We start from the raw sequence: 21162 nt of genomic DNA on the forward strand, positions 1-21162 counted from the left end.
CAAATTAATCTTTAATCTCCTGTTGCATAATGTCTTTTCACGTTACCCCTTTTAATTTTGCTGCCTCTCTCTTTTACTCAGTGTTACTATTGATTTTTCATTTGTGCTTTCTTTCTATCTCTCCTCATTATCATTCGTTAGGTTAGATAGGTTAATTCTGCCAGTATTCTGAGATTTTAAGGAACCAGAAGACAGGTTAGCCAGCAAGTCCATGGGCTGAGCGGAAGAGGTGGGTTATTAGTGCCATCAGATCTCACTAGACTAATAGCAGTGCAAGGAGTGCAGGTGGGGGTAGCAAGTGAGGTCTGCAGCGAGTAGCCTTTGAAATTAAAAATATCTTCTGCCACAGAACTTGTATCACAGACAGACTCTAGCTAGCAGGAAATGTATAGGCTCCCTATAGATGATTAAGGGATTTGGCTGGCGATGGCAAGCAAATTTGATTGCAGAATTCATATCAGGACCCTCCTCATTTTGGGATCAGCACAATATTTTGTTGTCAAACTACTTCATTTTGGCCAATGCTGTCAAAGCAGTACAGATAAAAATCAATAACGATCCAAATGACCTCACAGAATGATAAATGGAATCCATAAAATTCACCAGTAAAAATCATGCAGGTCTGCACATAAATTGAGTATCATAAAATTACAAGACAAGCAGAAGTACAATAAAACAGACTATCAGATACATAATCAACAACACCAAATTAATTATTATTGAGTAAAAACTCTGTCTCGTAGTACATTATTTGGATAAAAAAGATAAGATGGTATATAGAACATATTTCAAAGTATTTGTAATAAATAAATGCAATGTATCCTTCATGCAACTTATTCAAAAGGTAGATAATGTTGGTTTTAACCATGCGTTCCTTAATCGTTGGTACAAAGGACATATGAACGGAAAATGGTAATGGTCCTTGGTCCAGTGAGGGTGATGAAAATCCTCTCCTTTGCTTTAATGCAAACTTTGTCTTTAGTCTGGAAATCCTTGGTTGTGTCAATGTAGAATCATAATGCGTGCTTGGGATCCAGAGTACGGTGGGGGAGGGGGTCTGTCCAGATAGCATGAGTAGTTCTTCAGAAAATGTGGGACAGTGGCTTTCTGGTTGCTGAAAAATATTCAGACAATACCTGGGGCAGAAAATGAATATGAAATAATTTAAATGACCTTGCCTATGAGGCACTTGATGCACAACTCCTTTACAGAGAACAGGTGGAGCACCCCAACATTTCTAGCTGGTGATTAGAGAATAAGAGTGATGTTTTCCATTAAATAAATGTAACTCTGTGAGTGTCCTAAAAAAGTGAAGGTATCAACTAAATTCGCGGGTGCAGAGGAGAGATCGGTGTTCCCCCATGTCCCAGAGATCAATAGCTTACCCGTTTTTGCTTTGGTTGCGGCAGTCTGGGCACCCGCCAGATGAGCTCTCCAAGGATTAAATACCTTGTGTGTTAGCTTAAATCAGGGTTTCATGAATCTGGTCTGTATTGAGTGGAAAATCCCAGGAAGCCAGAGGCTTGGACACAGGGAAGGGTCCTTAGCATCTCTTATGAACTGTTTCCCCATAGAATCTGAGAATAAGGATAGAGCATTGTGGTCTGCCAGGCTGTATGTGATGGCTGCCTAATAGACTTCACGGGAGAGCCGTGGCAAGACTACCTTGTCTTGCTCAAATAGGTAAGGCGGAATTTCCCCACAAAATTCTGTCTCAGATATCCTTATTGGCACATTCCAGAGGTTTCCTTTTGTGTCAAGATGCACTGTAAATGAAGATGCTGACAGGGTCTCCTTTAGAATTAATGTATTTCGGTTTGGGATTGTGGTGCTTGTATTTGTTTTTGTTTTGTCCTAAAAGAAAACATGCTTTTCCTGGACCCCTCTCGGGGATAACATAGTGATCCCATTCATCATCTCCCTCATCTTAACATCTGGACAGGAATGGATAATGTTCTTCCTCTTCCTGGTCTTCCCAGGGGTAAATGTTTGTTTGTGTGTCTTCCTATGGAACTGCCCCTGGAAAGTCTATCACAATGTACATTGGTGGCAAGTGAATCGACCATTATCTGACTTAGTGTGAGCTATCTTTTCCCGACTGTTTTTTTATTGTATGTACCTCTGAAGTCTTCAGCCCTCGACTAAAGGATGACATCCCAAAACATTCAGCACACATGGGACTCATGTTACCAAAAGAGAGCGAATTGTTGAGAATAGTGTAATATCATTATTTTCTAAACCAATAAGGAATTATGTATTAAGACTTGCAATTCTTCTGGTTATGGATTGCAGGCACACGCTAAGAAAACCTTGTATGACGCACTTCAAAACATCTTTGTGTGGCCCAGCAATGCCATTATTCTGTGGTGCCAGGACTTGCCTTGCGGGCTCCTGATCATTCCCCCCTCAGGTCCTCTTTCATCAATTCTGATTGAAAAGGATCATGCTCACCATCATCAGTTTCTATCTAACTGTATCCTTGAGTTTCCTGACTAAAGGGAGCCATCTGAATGTGTTTGCCTACACCCTGATGTTCCACAGAGGATGTGCCTTTATACTTTGCAAGAAAGACTTCTGGTAGGTCAGTAAGTTCTACAATGGGTGACACAGGAACTGTTAAGCTTATTGCTCACTATTGAACCATAGGTGAAGTTGTTATCACTGTCGACAGGTTTGATGAGATTGGTGTTGATGGATTTCTTACAGTACTTCCCCCCCATTAACAGCAGGTTTTCCCGCTGAAAGGGCCTTACTCACTGAGGGCCTATCAATGAGAAGATTTGGGATGCCATAAAGAGAGCAGCGGTCAATGGTGGAGGAGTCGTTGATGTAAATGTGCTTGTGTGGGGCAGCCTACCGTATTGAAGATTGTCTGTAGGCAATGGTTTACTTGTAGACAGTACCGCGGAAGGTATTTACATTGACAAGATAGACCGGCATTAAGAGTTAATTAAAACGTCTTTGTGAGATTTTAATCAATACGACTTGAGGGCAGAACATTTCTTAGAAGATAACGAGATAACGGCAAAGCCCTGGGTGACTTGTGAACGGAGAGTGTTCGCATCAGGACTACGTCTTTCATCATTTTTTAGAAAAAGCCATCCTCTTCTGCTAGAGTTTGCTTTTCCGTTATTCTGCGTCTTGAAAGAAAAGTAGAGGCGGCCCTGCTTGATTCTTTCCTCGAGCAGGGCATACCACACTTGCTTAAACACATAAGAAGGCAACTCATTATTTCTAGAAGGGCTTTGTGTATGGGGGCAGTATACACAATCTTCAGCAGGGTCATTGGAAAAATATTCATTGACCCACATCTTTCAGTCTTTGAATAGGGGATTTTTTGACCTAGATATTTCCCCTACTATTTCTTTTGATCCAGAAACCTGACAAGTGTGAACGTTGGATTTAATATAACCTACAGTTGAGAAAATGAATACGAACTTAGAAGCCACAGACAGCCCTAGGAGGATGCATAACAACTCAACAGGTAACCAGCTTCCTGAATGAAAACTTGGCATATTCATCTCAATCAGCAATAAACAAATGTAAAGAGAGAATGCAGAGGACTCCTAGTCATACAACAGAATCATACTGCAAGCTTCTCCCTGTCACTGGTGGTCAGGAACAAGACTGTAATGAGGTGGATAGGCTGTTTATTAAAACACTAAAACACTACTTTTACTGCTATGAAAATTATTATTATTATTGGTGAATTATATGGCACTTCACTCCTGACTCCAACAGGTCCTAAGTGCGTGACCGAGGATCGACCCCATGTAGTACTGAAGAAGGTTGACTTTGTGACTATGTTGATTTTGGTGAAATAACACAACATTGTGTAAAGGATATGCATTTTGTCAAATTCCTTGGTTTTGTTTATCTCAGTATCTGTTAAGACCTCCTTGTTCAGGTCAGGGTAGCCCTGTCATATTCTGCATTGTTCACCTAATAACACTCTTGACTCATTTGAGGGTACTTTGAAGTTACAGGCAAAAAGTAAGGAGCATGTGTGAAGGTTCTTGAACTCCATGGCAGTGTGATCTGTCTCTTGTTCTACTGGAACTGTCACTAAGAAATTGTGAGAAGGTCGTAGAGTGCAAAAGAGGTGTCTTTCCACTTTGCCACTCAACCAATTAAAAAACAACACCTCTTGAGAACAAGGACTTGACTGTTTCTGATTGGAATAACTTTTTTAAAGAGAGAATAAAGATGCCTGATTTGAGGAAAAAAAGTAGGCTTCACCTTGGGTTATAAAGGCAGAGAATCTGAAAATGGACTGAAGGAATTACTGAGGTGAAGAAGAAACTGCCAAGCCATTATCAGAGTGAGCAGCACGGAGCAATAGTCTCTGCTGACTAGAGGTACAGGAAGTCCCCTCTGGAGAAGAAGCTGAAAGGAGCAGGGCTTTTTGGATCCATAATAAGCATGTTTTGCTCACTTAATAGCAACACCCTGATTTAGGGAATCTCTTATGTAGTGGGCATGTATATGATAAAATCGATTAGTTTGCCATGTTATCAGGTGATTGAGAGTTTCTTGATGGTGCAAAACATTGAGTTATTGGCCATGGTCCTCAATATTCCCTAAAAGCGGATCGATCCTCTGCAGTGGACTGAAATTGGGTATCTTTTTTTTAATTGAAAAATCTACAGTTTTAACATATGTAAAAACTTTTGTTTCAATTCCACGAACATAACTCAAAAAGCTCTTACAAAACCAATAGCTCTTCACATCAGAAAGAGAAAGTAAGTGAACAAAAGCAAAGATAAAGAAACATCAGCCAGTTTGTACATAACATGCGAAGAGTCAGTTCTATCCCAGTTCATTTCCTCCAAAACACAAGATCGAGGCTTAAGATCTCTGCTCAAAGTGGGCATTTCAGTAGTGCATCTATATAGTTCACAATTGCACCAACATGTTTAACATTTGCACCAGATGAAATCTTAAGCCACCAAGCGAATATGTCAATATCTAGAGGAGCAAATTGACTCAGGTGTGCAGAACGCAAGGCACTAGTTTTCTCACACTCGATGACTAAGTGTTTCAGCAATTCGACTGCCAAGGAACAAAAACGGCATAGATAGTCTTTTGCCAATTTATCTTTTCTTTGCCAGTGAATTTCCTTAGATTTCAAAATGTTCAGTCGAAACCTGAGGAATTGCTCACGGTAATAGCGAGATGGAGACTGCATTAAATAATGGGACTGGAAATGTAACTTTTTTGGACCAATGCCTAGCCAGTTTGTTGAGGATAGTGTTTCCCGTTTGTCGATGTTGATGATCCAAGCCCACGATTCAAATTTCTTTTTTGCGTGTTGTGGTCTAGTGAAAAGATCAAACTCAGAGATTTCCGCAGCATCAACCCAGGCTTGGACTCTGAGACGCCACATGTCTAATAAGGAAACATTATTGTCAGAATAGGTTTTGTTGAATATTCGATAAGGGGCATTGGATTTTCAACAGACATGTTTTGCATTAGTGTGATTGATTTCCAGATCACGTGGCTATACAAGGAGTTCAGTGATAGTTTGTCTCGTAAAGATATCATTGAAACACATTGTGGTAGGTGGAGAACACAGCGCCAAAAATGCCCTTCTAAAGAGTTCCAAATATGCTTGCTGATGACCCAAATTGGGTATCATATTGTCTACGGAAAGGGCTCCCATTTCCTAATTCGAGTGGTAGCCAGTAATATTTATTTATTTATAGTATTTATATAGTGTGTTTATCCAATTATATAGTGCCATTATCCATTGTACTTTCTAAAATTGCTCAAACAATATCGTTTGCATAAAATGGTTTTTCACTTTTTCATCGCTCACTCTTAGCATTTCATTTTAGTAGCTCACATGTATTTTTTCAGCTGTGGTGTCGACGCATTTCATTAATTTATTGCTTACTCCTAGCGTTTCATTTTTGCAGCTGCCCTCTGGGCGTGATTCCGGACTAAATGTCTGACCATTCCTACCTGTGGACAAATGAGCTGGCTCACGACGCATGAAATGGGGAACCAATGGGGGAGATGGGAGGGGACTCCCCCTCGAGTAGTATGCACGGTGATGGGTGTCCAGTGTACCCAACAGTGAGCTCGGCAGGCAAAGGGGAATTGTGGATGTAATGAGACATGGGAGTTAACCCCAATTGAATATCAAAGAGGAATTGGGGAAAGGGTGTACAAGAGGTTACCCCCCCTCAAATAGCAGGAGTAAGGTGGCATATTCAAGGTGAAGGTGGAAATAAGGGGTTTGTGGGGGTGTGACAAGGCAAAAGGTGCACAGTAAAGAATGTGCCCGTATTGTTAAACACAGTTCTAATTGACATAAAAGGGACATGTTTTGGCACAATTTAGGATCGAGATAGGACACTGATGCGCAAATGGTAGCAATTCATATTTAATCATGTTTTGATTGAGCTATGTCATTCACCAATATTATCCATAGGAGTGATCCAGAGTGCCTTAGACCAAAAAGGTCCCAAGTCGATGAGCTTTCTAATATGAAACCTACAAGTGTAGATGGTTCACCCCTGCAACCTTCGCGTACCTAACCTAGCATTGGTGCTGGGTTCCTGAAAGGTGTAACCCCCGCCGAGAGTTAAATAACGATTGCTGTCTGATAGTATACATATACAGGTGTCATCATAAATCATGCTGGTACCAGCACCCTAACATCAAAATCCCACGCTTAAACTGTTGCTGAATTAGCACACATATTAGGAAAAATATACAAGATGAAATTGAAATAGTTACCTCTTTTTGGTTTACATTTAAAAAATGAATTCAAATAAACAAAAGATGACAAAAGTTCCAAATTTGGAGAAACTGACCCGTAGATACGCCATAGCTCAGAGATCAGGAGTGCCAAAGGTGATACCAAAGTAGGGTGCATGCATATAATGTACCCAATAACAGTTTACCTTTGTGCTCCCTATCCACTAGTATTTGAAACATATCACATCTGATTCCAGATAATGTGTGTTGCTCTGCCTAGAGTGAGACGTGTAACATGTGGAATGCCCTCATTAGGCACTTATTTCTTTTGCAAAGTATTGATGTTAGTGACTGCCTTGTAATATCCCTCATGAGGAATGCTGTCCACAAGAGCGTGTCTGTATGATTTTTAATTTGGAATCCTTCGAAACAAACTCTTGTTTGTCCCATTTAAAAAGCTTTTTTCCAGACCCATTGTTTATCCCAGTTATTCTGACCCAGACCAAGCTGTGAAACTAAGTCTCATATTCGGATCTGGACCAATAACGGGCACAGTTACGGACAGACCTGAGATCCGGCCCACTTAGCCAGCTTGGTTCTGCAAGTCATTCACAATCCATAAAACCATAGATCCTTCTTAGTCCAGAGTGCTCACCTTACTATTACTCCACTCACCCTACCTCAGGCTTTTAGAGTACACTTTGGAATGAATTGTATTTTCTGTGAGAACACTCTTTGCTTATCTGACCTTTGAGCCTTTCTCACTTACTCAGAAAGAATTCATTATTTTTCCAGCTCACTTGTCCGGCACAAAAAAAAGTACCGTTTTATGTTACTGTTCATACTATTTTTTATTTTCTTTTTTTACTTTTATAATGCTCTTACTCACAGGGGCACCTATTCAAAGTGCCTAGGAAAATAAAAACAGCAAATTGGCTGCAAGACAAGGGGTGACATGTATTCAAGGAATAGAAAACATGGGATGAGGTTAAATGCCCAGGTAGTCTGCTTATGATATGATGTGTCACTTATAACGAGCTTAATACCCAGAGGTTTCTAAGCGCTGACCCGGGGATCGAACCTGTGTTGCTCCGCGTCGCCTTGCTTCCCAGGCGAGCACGTTGCCCCTGAGCTATCCTCCCAAGACCAAATACCGACTTAGTTACAGTCGGTATTAAAGATCTGAACTGAAAATTGGGTTACATAATGTGGTTGATGCTCTTGCTAAGGCACCATTGGTTAAATAAATTCTTGTGCTTGCAGGTTATTCATAGTATAACAAATATAAAACAAGTGGACGTAGGAACAAGTCAGGAAACCTTTCACAGGGCCGAGGCAGGCAAACCAAAGTTATCAGGTATTGGCTAAAGGTGGCCGTGGGGCTGAATTGCTAGTAATAAAGTAGAATGCGGTAGAGTCAAGTATAGTAGTCACAGGGGTTGGGGGTGGGGGGGTATTTGGTTGATGTAGTTAGTTAGCTATAACTGTTCAGAGTTCAGTATGTAATAAGCACATGTTTGCAAACCTTTTACACATTTGAAATTGCTGCTGTTGGAAACGGATTCATATGCCCGGCTGTAAAAATCTCAAGGGCAAAAAAGCCATTCTATTTGTGTTATTCAGTAGTCACTGATGCAGAGCAGCAAGACATGAGATCTAATCTTCTCTGATTATCCCCCAGGGCAAGCTCTACAGCTGTACGGACAGTTCCAAGATAACAGAATCAGACTGCAAGTAAGTCATGTCGCGCAATCTCCTAATGTACATTACGTCTGGGTGCGGGTGGAGAGGAGTCCGACCTCAGAAGGTGGTATTGTGGTGACAAAATTAGGTATGATGCATAAGCCCCCACTTATTATGGAACATGGGTAAATCATCTGGCCAAAGGATTAGGTGGAAAAATAGAGAGAAAGCAGAAATAAGGTAAAGCAAAAACTCTTGAGTCCTTAGTAATGTGACCTTATTTTCTAGAACCAAAATGGTGCCACTCAAGTAATTGGCAATGTTGTACCGGGTTAATGCTCAATCAGTTAAGCTAATAAGTCCTTTCCTTGTCATACGCAAATTCTATAGTCGCTTCCTTCTCAGGCAAAGTTCAGTGTTAAAATTGTAACGGTTACACAACATAGTGACTACTATTCTCCCAACCCAGTGCCCCTCATTTGCCCGTACTCCATAGGATGTCTGCGCCAGGACTGGCGAAATCTCTGTGCTGAGCATTGAATTGGAATAATGATGTAAGCAGGCATGGACATACAATTGTACGGTTAGCTACACCCAACCTCTGTGTCTTGTGGTTCCCCTTACCCAGTCCTTATGCCTCCAAGGGTGACAGCTTTTCCTCATAGATATGGGATGGAAAGAGGGGACATAAGGGGGGTGGCCTTGTACTAGGATAATAGTAGTAACTACTGTAAGTCATTTTTACATTCTACAATGTCCCAGTCGCCCATGCCCCATTCTCCGATGGATGGTTCCCAAGTATAACAGCTTAGAGGTTGTGGACGCATGAACCAAACATATTAATTATACTGCACTGTCTCACCAGTATTCCATGTGCTCGAAAACTGCTATGTGGGGAGTAGTTTTTCAAAATGAATAAGATGGTGCCATTTGGCTGCAATACCAATTTAATGTATAGGTCCCTACACATTTTATTTATAGGTACATGTCTCTAAAGAGCTACCAACGCTGATTTAGCCCATTTCATGAGTACATTTAAACCTTGTAGCATCAGTTTTCAACTAACAAGTGTAACAATCAGAAATGCAAGAGAACACTCATCTTGCAATGCTAGTCTTTGAGGCTGCAATACCTCAGTGAAGACCTCTGACGCTTCTAAGCAGCTGTATGGATTTTGTGAAAGATGTTGTTCTACCTAAATAAAATATCTGAGCTCTACTGTTGTTCATATTATGCATTGGTCTCACTGCATCTTCTGAAGGGTCTGAACAAAATGGTGATACAATTATTTCCTGATTGACACAGACATCCTATAGAACCTACGGTAAACACGGAGGATGTCGCATTAATCATACATTATCTCCGACAAACAGTATCAGGGTCATTTCAAGAAAGTGTTGTGAAGCTTACTAATTCTTCTTGCAGGTGTAGGGCCACTTAGAAAGCAGTTTTTCATGGTATAAATGTTAAAAGCACTATAACCATAGTCTGGTTTATGAGACAAAACTACCAACACAATATTCATTCCCCCAATTTGGATGCCGATCTTTCACTAATGAAGCAAGCCATCTAAATGTCCCCTTTCAAAAGTACTAGAAACAGAGAAACACTGATTTAGAGAGTTTAGATAAGCACTACTGTTGTCAAATGTGTTCCACAAGGCTTGATTTGAATGTTGCTTAAGCCAATGAGGAAATACAAGATGCTTAATAGTTCCTGAAACAACTAGGAATTGTGCTAGCGAATGATATGCTAGACATAAAATAGATGAGCTGGTAAGAAGCGCAGATAGAGCATTTGAAACGGTTGGTTTTAGAAGTGAAGTAGACTGAATAGAACGCACTGGTCAATAGTCTGCGTCTCTGATGAACGAATGTTTGCATTCATTGGGTTTGTAACACCAAGCGAGGCACCACCCCCGAGCCGAAAGATGCTCTGTTATTATTTATAGAACTGTCAGGCCTTGAAGGCTGTAGCAAATGATCCAGCTCTGATTGTGTTGATGGTGTAAATATGCTATGATTAAAATCCAAGTTGGTGTGGATCCCAGACAAATGCGGTGGGTCTGGAAAAGCAGGTATTCATTCATCACCAGTTCTAGTTATGCGACTTGGCAGCCTAGACATCAGAAACTGTCAGCTTTTAGTCTGATGCTTAAGATTTGGTCTTTGTATATTTAGCCAAAGTTGGTGATGTTGAAATGCTTGTAATGTGAATCTGCGTATTTGAATAGTCCCCCTCCGCATCTACTTTTTGGAGTAATTATTGGACTGAATGCTGAGCACCGTGTTAGATTGTAGAGCCTCACAATGCTGTTTTCCGCAATCATTTGATGGATTTCGATTCAACCAGTGGCACTTTTCATCCCTATTTTGGTCCAAAATGTGCACTCCCGATTGCTGGAGTGATGTCTGAATTTGTAATGGTGGCAGAGTGCTTGGTGGCACCTCAGGTGCGAGGGCAGGAACCGTTTCAGGAGAATTATCAGCATCCAAGTTATCCAAAGTAGGTTTAAACATTAACCTCTTGGTAATACCCAGTAGTAGCTGTACACTTGCATCTAACAAGCGTCATGGCCTGTTTTGGCCTCTTTTGGTGTGCAACACCCAGGGAAATCTGCAGCAGTCTTCACTTGCAATAATCCTCCAACTCTTGCCCCAATTGTCAGCACAAAAAACCCAATCAGCTAATGGGTGCTACGAACACAGGCACTGAAGTCATATGATGTGTGCATCAGGCTTTGGGAAATAGTAGAACGGACCAATGCATCAAAAAGGGGCTAATAAAAAGAAGCCAACAGAGATCCCTGCCCATTTGGATGCAGTTCACAACGTTATACTTCGTGCAGCTCAGAAGGGTCAAGCCTCTGGGAGCGGCGATGAAGGATGGTGATCTAGGATAGCAAACACAGCTCCTCCTAGGGCTCCCAAACCACTTCCCAGGCCATTCTGACCTACTCTACTAATAATAAATGGTCAACCTTCCCTAGATTTCATTCAAAAAATCAATCCTGCTCTCCGTCGGATGATATCCCTCTACGGATTATGAAGGATATCGCCCTGGATCTCTTATCGGAGATCAGAGCTGCCATAAATGACTCTTTCCAATCTGGGTTGGTTCCGCAGGAACTGAAGACTGCCAGAGTGGTCCCCCTTCTGAAAAAGCCTACACTAGATCCTACTGTCCTATCCAACTTTCGACCTATTTCTCTTCTCTTTATCTAAACTTCTTGAATCACTGGTGTCTCCTCTCCTATCTGCCTTTCTTGAATCATCCAATCTCTTGGACTCGGTTCAATCTGGCTTCCGTCCGGGTAGAGGCACCGAGAGTCTACTAGTCGCCGTCCAGGATGATATGGCCAGGCTAGTGGATACGGGAGGAGAGGCGCCCTGATTTTGTTAGATCTGTTGGCAGCTTTCGACAATGTTGACCACTCCATCCTACTATCCCGCTTAGCCCAATTTGGTATAACGAGGCAAGTATTGGCTTGGTTCACATAATTTCTGGTGGATCGTACTCGGACCCTTTCTATGCCGCCATTTCTATTGGCCCCCTATGATCCCAGCTGTGGAGTGCTTCAGGGCTCCTCCCTGTCTCCAATTTTATTTAATATCTATATTTGGGCCCTTGTGTGTTTGATCCGCTCCTTCGGAGTCAGATGCTACTCATATGCCAACGACACCCAGATTCTTATACGCTTGGATTTTGATCCAGAGCAGGTGTCATTGTGCCTGAGGGAGTGTCTGGTGGCCGTGGGAGAATGGATGAACTACAATTGGCTCAAATTAAATGGAGACAAAACTGACGTGATGGTGGTGGGCTGTCCCTCCAACCCCACACTCTGGGTGTCCTCCTTCTGGCCCAAATCTCTAGGTCCCCTTCCTGTTCCTGTCAGTAAAGTACTTATTCTTTGGCTACTCTGACTATGGACAAGCAGATAACAGCAGTCTGTCAAGCTGGCCATTTCCAGCTTAGAGTTCTCAGAAAGGTTATACCTTTGATCCCAGCCTCATTGCGCCCTCCTATGGTGGCGGCTATCGTACTATTGTGGTTAGATTACTATTTGCTGTATCTGGCTCAACCTAAGGGTCAGATCCAGCGACTGCAACGCCTGCAGAATCTGGCAGCCTGGCTTGCTACTGGCTCCCTTTATGGGGCTCATATTACTCCGCTGATTCGCACTCTCCATTGGCTCCCGGTTGCCAAACGGATTGAATTTAAGGCATTATGTATAGTCCATCGGGCTCTCCATGGTCATGGTGCCAAGTATCTACAGACAGAATTCACCCGCTACCTTCCAAGCCGTAATCTACGATCAGCTTCAGCTGGTTGTCTAGTGGTACCAAAGTTTAAACAGACTAGGGTGGGCGTCCCGCTCTTCTCTGTGGCCGCAGCAGCTCTATGGAACAATCTTCTGCTGCTGATAAAGAACAACTCTAACTACCTTGCCTTTAGAAAGGCTGTTAAAACCTATCTATTCTAGTCATAATCGGTTCTGCTCCGGTTGCCTCCCTTTCTCTAGCGCCAAGATACCTTTTTAGTGAACGTGCGCTATACAAATTTCCATAACAGAACAAACATAACATCTAAAGCCAACAGATTAAGGGGCTCAGTGTGGTTAAGTGGGAAACCTTTTGCGCATGCACAATGGCTTCAGTTTTCCAATTCATTGATCAGCAAAGAGGTTTCTCCAGTCTTGCCAAAGAGAATGCAGGCCTTCTCAGGAGTATGATGAAAGCAGCGCCGCAACGTGAGAGAACTAGACAAACGCGGTCACAGGGCACCTCTTGGCTTAGCAGTCTGGTACAATAGGACAGCGATTTAAAAATTAGACTGAGTGATACAACATAGGTACGCTCTGTATTTACGACACAGCCTTTCATAACTAGAGAATGGCCTCTCTGAAACGGAAATGCTAGCGATGATCTGCTTAGTCCACAACTGTTTTTTTCTAGCATTATTTGAGCGTAGTCCCTTCTCTCTTTCCATGGCACCCATTAAAGAAAGTAAACAAAGAAAATGGCAGCGGTGGAAGGCCTGTCACAGATCGGGAGCGGACATGCTCGGGACAGAAGTGTTCCCTGCGTATCCGCTCCCGAAATGGACCAAAAAGAAGGTAAATGGGGTTGGGAGGGGAGCGAGGGGATTGGAAGGAGCGGGGGGAGGGAAAACACTTACCTTGATCCCCGGTGGGGGGAGATGGCAGCTTCCAGCCGTGTGTTGGCTCGGAGCAGGGACCACCCCGTTCCGAGCCTCCTCATTGGCTGAGTGCCTGCCCCCCCCCCCTCCAGGGACATGATGGAACGTAGTGGGGACAGGGATACCTGGTCGGGTAAAGCCCCGACGGGGGCCAATCAGATTGATTATTACAATCTGATTGACCCTCGCTGGGTACTAATCTTCTTTATTCACACATCCAGCAGCAAAGAAAAATATATCATTTAAAAACTTGTGCAGAAGAAGTGGTTGTTCAGAGGGGCGATGACTGGTAAAAGAATTATATTGAAGAATGCTTTGACATTGAATGTGGAGACGTGGTTGTCTGAGATGCATGAATTGGCAAATATGGAGAGAGTGATGTATAGGAGACTTGGTAAATTGGCTTTGTTTGAGAAAATATGGGGTAGATTTTTGCAGTTGGTTTAAATTGACATAGTTGTTGGGTGGGGGGTAATTGAGAGATGTATTTGAGATGTTGGGGATTTAGGGTATTGTATATCTCGCTGTGTACATAGTACTGTGTAAAATGTTGTGCTTTTCTTGTGTTTATCTTTTCATGTGTTATTTGATGTACGCTGATTGTATTGGGATTTGTTATGGATGTTGTGTAAATAAAGTTTTTTTTTTAAACTTGTGCAGCAATAGCCATTTTGAAGAGAAAACATGAAATGAAGCCCCTTCATGAGGAGGGATCTTGACCTTGGCACATCCAATCAGCACCAGTCTCTGCAAATAATAACCCATCCACCTAGTCCTTCTTGCTCTTCTTTGCTACTCGGAAACAACCATTTTGTGTTAAAACAAGATCAGGAAACCATGCATCTCCTCATCCAGAATGGGGAGCAAGAGGGAAACTCGCTCTCCTTTTCCATTCTGTCCGCCATTGAAAAATGGTACGAAGGTAGCTGTGTATCTGGAAACCTTTAAATCTCACACTCCATTGGCAACTGCATGAGAAATTACAGGGTGGGTGGATGGAACAAATTATTTCATAATCGCATTATCTTGGCCTCCCCGGGTCTTGAAAGGAGACTATCGCTAGATATTAATCTTTTCTCACAGGTCTTGGGGAAAATTCAAAGGTAGATACATTTTCATTTCATTTAGTCGATAGGTGGCACTGCCACCCGTAGGCATCTAAGTACTCAACACGAGCCATGAGACGATCAAAGAATTTTAACAGGTAGGCTTTAATTTGTATCTTCAACAGGACAGCGGGTTGGTGATGTCTTGAATACCTAATGGGAGCACTTTCATTTGAATAAAGGCATGGGAGCAGCAGGTCCGACCCATGCCATATGCATGTCGATACCAAGGAAGTCCAAGAGTCCCACGACAGCCTGAAGATTTAAGAGTGCGTGATGGAATATATTTCAGCATGTGATTGCTAACGAATAAAGGGCAGTTTAGAATGCTTTGTGAGCAAGCGCCAAGAGCTTAAACAAATAGTACTACAGTGCGACTCTGAAAGAAGTGGGCGGAGTCGTTGAAGCAGCATGATATACTAGTTAGAGGAGCTAATCACAGAATTTACATGGGGAGTCATACCAATGTGGAGTCAAATGTAGCTCCCACGGTTTGGCTTTTTGTTGTGTAGGAACTTTTAGGTATTCTAGTAGCTAGAAGACTAGCTGATTCTTAGATGATACCAATAATAATTCAGTTTTGTTAGGGTTCAGTCCAAAAGAGTTCTCAGCCATCCATGTTTCGATTTTAGCAAAAACATTGCGCGTTTGGAAATTTTATCTTGATGATCTTTGCCTAATTTGAAGACTAGTCGGGTATCATCAGCGATGCTCTGAAAAATGATGCCGGCATCACCTTGAAGATCAGGGAGGGGTTGTAAATAAATATTTAAAGGTATGGGGAAAGAGCCCTGGGGAACACCCCAATTGACTATTTCTGAATTCGAGCAATAATGCCATATTTTTACTCTAAATGTACTGGTAGTAATAAAAGAAGCTAGCCACTAGACAGACTTGTCACATATGCAGAGGCATAGACAGGATAGGGTCTGAGTGGGCAAGGCCCACCCAAATTCTGTAAATCCCCACTCAGTGGCGCTGTGTGGGCATTTACAGATGTTAATGCCACTGCGGTAGGGCCCAACTACATGAGCTTCAGTCCCCTATTGTGCCCTTTCCTGTATCATCTGACAGAGGGTCTTTGTTCATTACAACCACAATAGGGTACACTCCTTTCCTGGAAACCAAAAGCCACAAAAGGATCTTTTAAAATAGGTAGCCAGGAAGCTATAAGAACACAAAGAGGAGAAAGACATAACCATGCTAATCTCCACCTCCATGTCAGGATCCAAAGGGAACTGTAGACAGGTTCCAAGAAAAGGGGACATCTAACCCAGATGTCCCTTGGGAGCAAAGATTGAGAAGAGATTTACCCGAAAGCTGGCAAAAAAGAAGAAAATGCCTATATAAAGGTCCAGTCTTACTGACAATATAGGCAGAAAACATTCCAGAATAACTTTAAAGTAAGTGACACATTTTGATGGTATCAGGTAATATACATAATGTCCCCATACAAAATGTTGCTGGGAAAAGCCATTGGCGACATTATATATGGTGACATTATGTATGGGGACGGGTTGCGGGGATGTCCCGGCCATGTTCAATGCAATAAAATTTCTGTAAAAAACTGCGACTTTTTTGTCAGGGGACATTTTTGCGGGGACATTATTACATGGAACCATTTTGATTGGAGAACAACCATTACTAAGAAAATCAGACAAATGGAAAACATTCATCCCGTTCTCTACCTAAATGTTTCAGAAGAGATAAACATAAACAACACTAAGATGCTCCTCAATAGAAAAACCATCTACCCTCCTGAACTCTTAGATATATAAGACTAGTTAAGGATAGTCCTACCCCCATGAGCACAAAGTGGATGGCTGGTGTCATGAAACCAGACCTGTAGCTTTTTCTATGGGCACTATTAGAATACCTGTCAGGCAAGTTATTTGGGAAATGCGGCATACAATCCTCATTTCACGATAAACCGTTCATTCTTTCCTTTCTTATTTTTAAACTTTTACTTCCATAAGACATCCCGGATACAGGTAGAGCTGCAGACATGACAACAGCAATTATTCTGAGAAAAACATTGTATACATCACAATCATTGAACCGTCAGGCCTGGCACATGAATCCGGGATGAGAAAACCAACTAATAGATGCCCAACCTAGTCCTGAAATGTCATAAAGACTGGGAGAGAAGACATTAGCTCTTTAGCATTTTGTCTTCAACTCAAATCACCTTCCAAGTTTGTGAAGTGTACAGAATCTTGTTTCCTCATCATTCTCGATCTCTCTTCTGCCTTCGACACGGTCAACCATACCATCCTGCTCAACCGTCTCTGTGATAACCTGGGTATCACCGATCAGGCTTGTCATGATGCCTACCCCCGGAGCACCAGGCCAGGCCCAGCACTCCCGGGAGCAGGCATCATGCCCCCGGGTAAAAGCCCAGCGGCCCCTTATAGGGGCTCTTTGGACTCTGTCCTGGCGCCTTTGGCACCAGGCTCATGTTGGACATCAGTCCTGGTGCCATAGGCGCCAGGCTCATAAAGGAAAGTGTTTGGTGCACTTACCTGATGCAGACCATGCTGCATGAAGACCCAAGCCAAATGAGGCTTAGGAGGGACTATTTTACTGAAGGGACTATTTTGTTACTTGGGTGGGGCTGTGGAAGAATACTTACCTACGACTTCTTCCAAGGCTATTTAAGCCACGCCCGGACAGCCACACGTGCTTCGCGTTGTTCTGCATCCCAGCAGCTGAACGCTCACCGTGTCTGCTCCTGCACCTGGACTCCAGCCACGCCCGCCTCGAACCTGGAACACCTGTAAGGAAAGAAGAGAAGAGAAAGGTGAAAACCAAGAACTTATTCAAACTTCTTACCTGCATCCGGAATCTTCACGCCAGCATTCTTGAAGAAAGACTTCCATTTAAAAGCATTGCGTTGCTCGCTGCAGCGCCGCGCTTCACTCACCTGTTCTCGAGACATCTCCCGGCTCCATCACGGCTGTCAGCACCGGACGCCACATCTCTGCACTTAGGGGAGAGAAGAAGAGACAAAAGGTGAGCAGAGGGAACACAGGAGGAAAGCCGAATTTTCAGCCATAACACTTACCGGCTTTTCTTGGTGAACCATTCCACATTTCGGGTCGGCGCCGCTTCGTTGGCAGGTACCGCACCCCGGCCCCTATGGGGAAAGGACAAAAGACATTACTGGGGAATTATAAAGACATTTAGAGGGGTCGCCCTCATCACTAACTCAGCTGATTTTACCATCTGCAATTTAACCCCTCAACGCATCGCCTTCGTTCTGCACCTGAAATAAAGGACAGATCACAGGTTAGGAAGACAACATAAAAAGAGGCTCACACTTGAACTTTTGAATCTTCATACTTACGCGTATCGCTTAGAAAAGTCAAGTGGATTTTGCCAGCGCCATTCTGAAAACCAGTGAAGTAACTGGACGAACGCGCGCCCCTGCACCAGAAGAAGGATGGAGAGTTCATCCTTCCAAACCATAAGGTGAGCTTAAACCGGGGGTTTTGGAGGAAGTCAGAGAAGAACGAAGAGGGAAAGGGGGGAGAAAGCACACTATTCTGCAGACAGTTAATCCCCTTTCTCATCTGCAGAAGGATATTCCTACGGGGCAGACAAGCAAGATTTGGGGGTCCTGTTCAATCGGTGGTCCGAGTTCTGCGCATCACACTTGAAGAGGCCACAGCAACCCAGACTAGACCAGCGCCTCCGTGGGAGCCGGGTGAGCGTTACAGGCTCTGGCCTGGCTGACCTCTTTCCTCTCTGATCAACCCTCCAAGGTCCAACTTGGGTCCTTCCTATCATCTATCTTCTTCTCTACCTGTGGTGTTCCCCAGGGGTCTAACCTCTTGCCCTGGCTTTTCAACCAATACCTGTCAACTCTCGCCCACTGTATTGCCATTTTCTGCTCAAATTTCCAGTGCTACGCTGATGACACTCAACTCATTTTCAGGCTGCCCTCGGACATCTCCGCTCCCATCTCTGATTGCCTAACTGCCATTCAAGATTGGTGTGCTGCCAATGATCTTTGTCTGAATGCCATCAAGACGGAGATCCTCCTCATTGGCACACCCTCACCATCCTTTCCCCTCACTCTCTGGCTGGCCTCCCTTGGCCCTCCTCCTACCCCTACCTGCGAGGCTAAGAACCTCAGGGTCATCTTTGACTCCACACTTTCCTTCTCTGCCCCCATCTGTGATGTCTCTAAAAAGTCAAACTTCCTACTGCACTTCCTCAGAGGTACTCTGCCTTTCCTCTCCTTCCCCCAGAAGTCTCCCAAGCTCTGGTTCTCTCTAGGTTGGGCTATTGTAACAGCCTCTTTCTAAATCTAGCTGCCTCTACTCTCCGCCCTCTGCAACTAATCCAGAACAGGACTGCAAGACTTGTCCTTGGCCTCAAGCCCTGGGATCGCATCTCTCCAGCTCTGAAATCTCTCCATTGGCTCCCATTGTGTGCAAGGATTAAATTCAAAACCCTCGTGCATTGTCCACAAGGCTTTCTGGGGCCTGGGTCCAAAATACCTTCAGCTATCCCTCTGCAAATACCTCCCCTCTTGAGCTCTTCGCTCCTCTACCTCTAACTCCCTCAGGGTCAGTTATTTTTCAAAGAAATGGGCTGGGGGTAGATCCCTGTCTTTGGCCTCCCTCTGGAACAGCCTCCTTGCCACTCTAAAACTTGAGGAGAATCATCTCTGTTCCGGAAGCACCTCAAGACCTTCCTCTTTGCTACTGCCTCTGCTCCCCCTCTCCCCTGCTGATCTGTTCTCTCTTGGCACTGTGCACCTGGCCACCCTCTGTCCTCCGGGCCCAGGTACCTGCTCAACCTGCCACCCTCCGGCACTGCCTCCGGGCCACCCCTTGCACTGGGATCTGTATCTATACCCATACAGTCCCCCCTTTTTCTTCCTGCACTTATCAGACGTACCCTGTCTGCTTCCTTAAACCCAGCACTTGCCAATTGCTGGCTGCACTACCACTGTTTGTTGCCTTTATTATTTATTTATTTATTATTTATCGGTTTCTCCTTTGCTCCGCACTTTGCACTTCTCCCCCCTTCCATGCACTTTTCCCCTCTTCCTCTCCCATGCACTTGTGCATTCTAAATGTCACTGGGTTTAGTCAGATCGTTGTTTTGTTCTCCCCTGTTCCTCTCCCTTGCCTTGTCGCGCTCTGAAACACTTGTGAGCGACCGCGATAGAAATAAAGATCAATATATCAATAAGATAATGATATACTCTGTGAGCTATTCACTACTAATACGTCTATAATACGTCTACACCATGTCTATAATTTATATTGGAATCTAAATCCCCACTCACAAATGTGAGGGAGTTTAGGCATCCTGTCAAAACTGGTGGCTTCCTATTATGCAAGTCTAAAGCCACAATGTACTGTCCTGACTGGGTGTGCACTGGGTGTGCACTATGGCGTTACACAAGCGGCCTGCATGAGGCCCATTGTTCTCTCGATAATATTACATTTCTTGAAAGTAAACATCTTAAGATGGCGTGCATGCTTGTCCATCCAAATGGAAAGAGTGGTGAAAGGATGTACTTAGGAATAATCAATCATGAATGAGGACCCCTTCTAGAAATGTACCGAAAACAAGGATTTGAAATGCAACCCTGACACAAACCTGTTAATGGCTGTTTCTGCCGTCTAGATCTCCGGATTTCAATCAGCGAGTAGAAGAACCCCCTGCCCCCTTCAATACTGATGCGGAAATCACCTGCAGAATGCAGCTGCCCATGTAAAGCAGAGCATTGCTCAGCTGGGGAAGAAAGAAGCCAGATAACCTGTGTGACAAAGGTTATCTGGCTTCCACACCACAAAGTCGAAACCAATCAAAAACATTTGAGCCCAACAAGAAGACCTGCCGCTTTAGTGGGGTGCTAAGGGGGGAACATAAGCAGTTAGTGAGGGAAGGCAATGCACAATTATCCGCTCAAGGCAACTGGAACCCATGACAAAACCTCCCCGAAATAAAAGGACACATTGGGTGGGTATGCCGCGCAATTCTTTCGGGACGAAAACTGTTACTTCAAAGGGGTCAGGCACTATTGGATACCCAAACAATAAGAAAAAAACATATGTATCATGCTCTAATTAATTGGCAAGAGCATAAAGTGCTTCAGCCAAACTGTCTCTTGGTGGGGGTGGTGGTAAAAGCAGGAGCTACCGGATCCTAGCTGGTTAGCCAGTGCGTGCACCTTGCTTTCCAAAGGTGTGGCTCATGGCCGGCACCGCCGCTTATTACCGAGCAGGTAATAACTTGAAAATGCAGCCCAGAAGGGCAGCAAAGGCTGAAAGACCCTCCCGGAGAGGAGGGTGCACACGGGCTGCAATGCCATGTAGTTCATTGTAGGCAAAATGTCCAGGCCATAATGCCGGGGTGGGCCCTTTTTAGCTAGTCTGGTGGAGGCATTTAGCAGCAATAGAGAACTATGACTAAGCACACATGCCAAGAAGAAGGTGAGGGAAAAAGG

General features: G+C 43.7%; 1 protein-coding gene across 8 annotated transcripts in view; it reads left to right on the forward strand.

The window, feature by feature from the left end:
- The window catches only part of CACNA1C (calcium voltage-gated channel subunit alpha1 C), a 2322072-nt gene that overhangs the window by 1173646 nt on the left and 1127264 nt on the right, over positions 1-21162 (forward strand). For all 8 annotated transcript variants that reach the window (XM_069628642.1, XM_069628646.1, XM_069628641.1 and 5 more), the window contains exon 25: positions 8387-8439. In XM_069628642.1, coding sequence (XP_069484743.1) covers positions 8387-8439 — 53 coding nt within the window. The remainder of the gene's footprint in view (positions 1-8386; positions 8440-21162) is intronic.

Source organism: Ambystoma mexicanum, chromosome 12, assembly GCF_040938575.1.
Source record: "Ambystoma mexicanum isolate Mex_15411 chromosome 12, UKY_AmexF1_1, whole genome shotgun sequence".
Lineage (NCBI taxonomy): Eukaryota > Metazoa > Chordata > Amphibia > Caudata > Ambystomatidae > Ambystoma > Ambystoma mexicanum.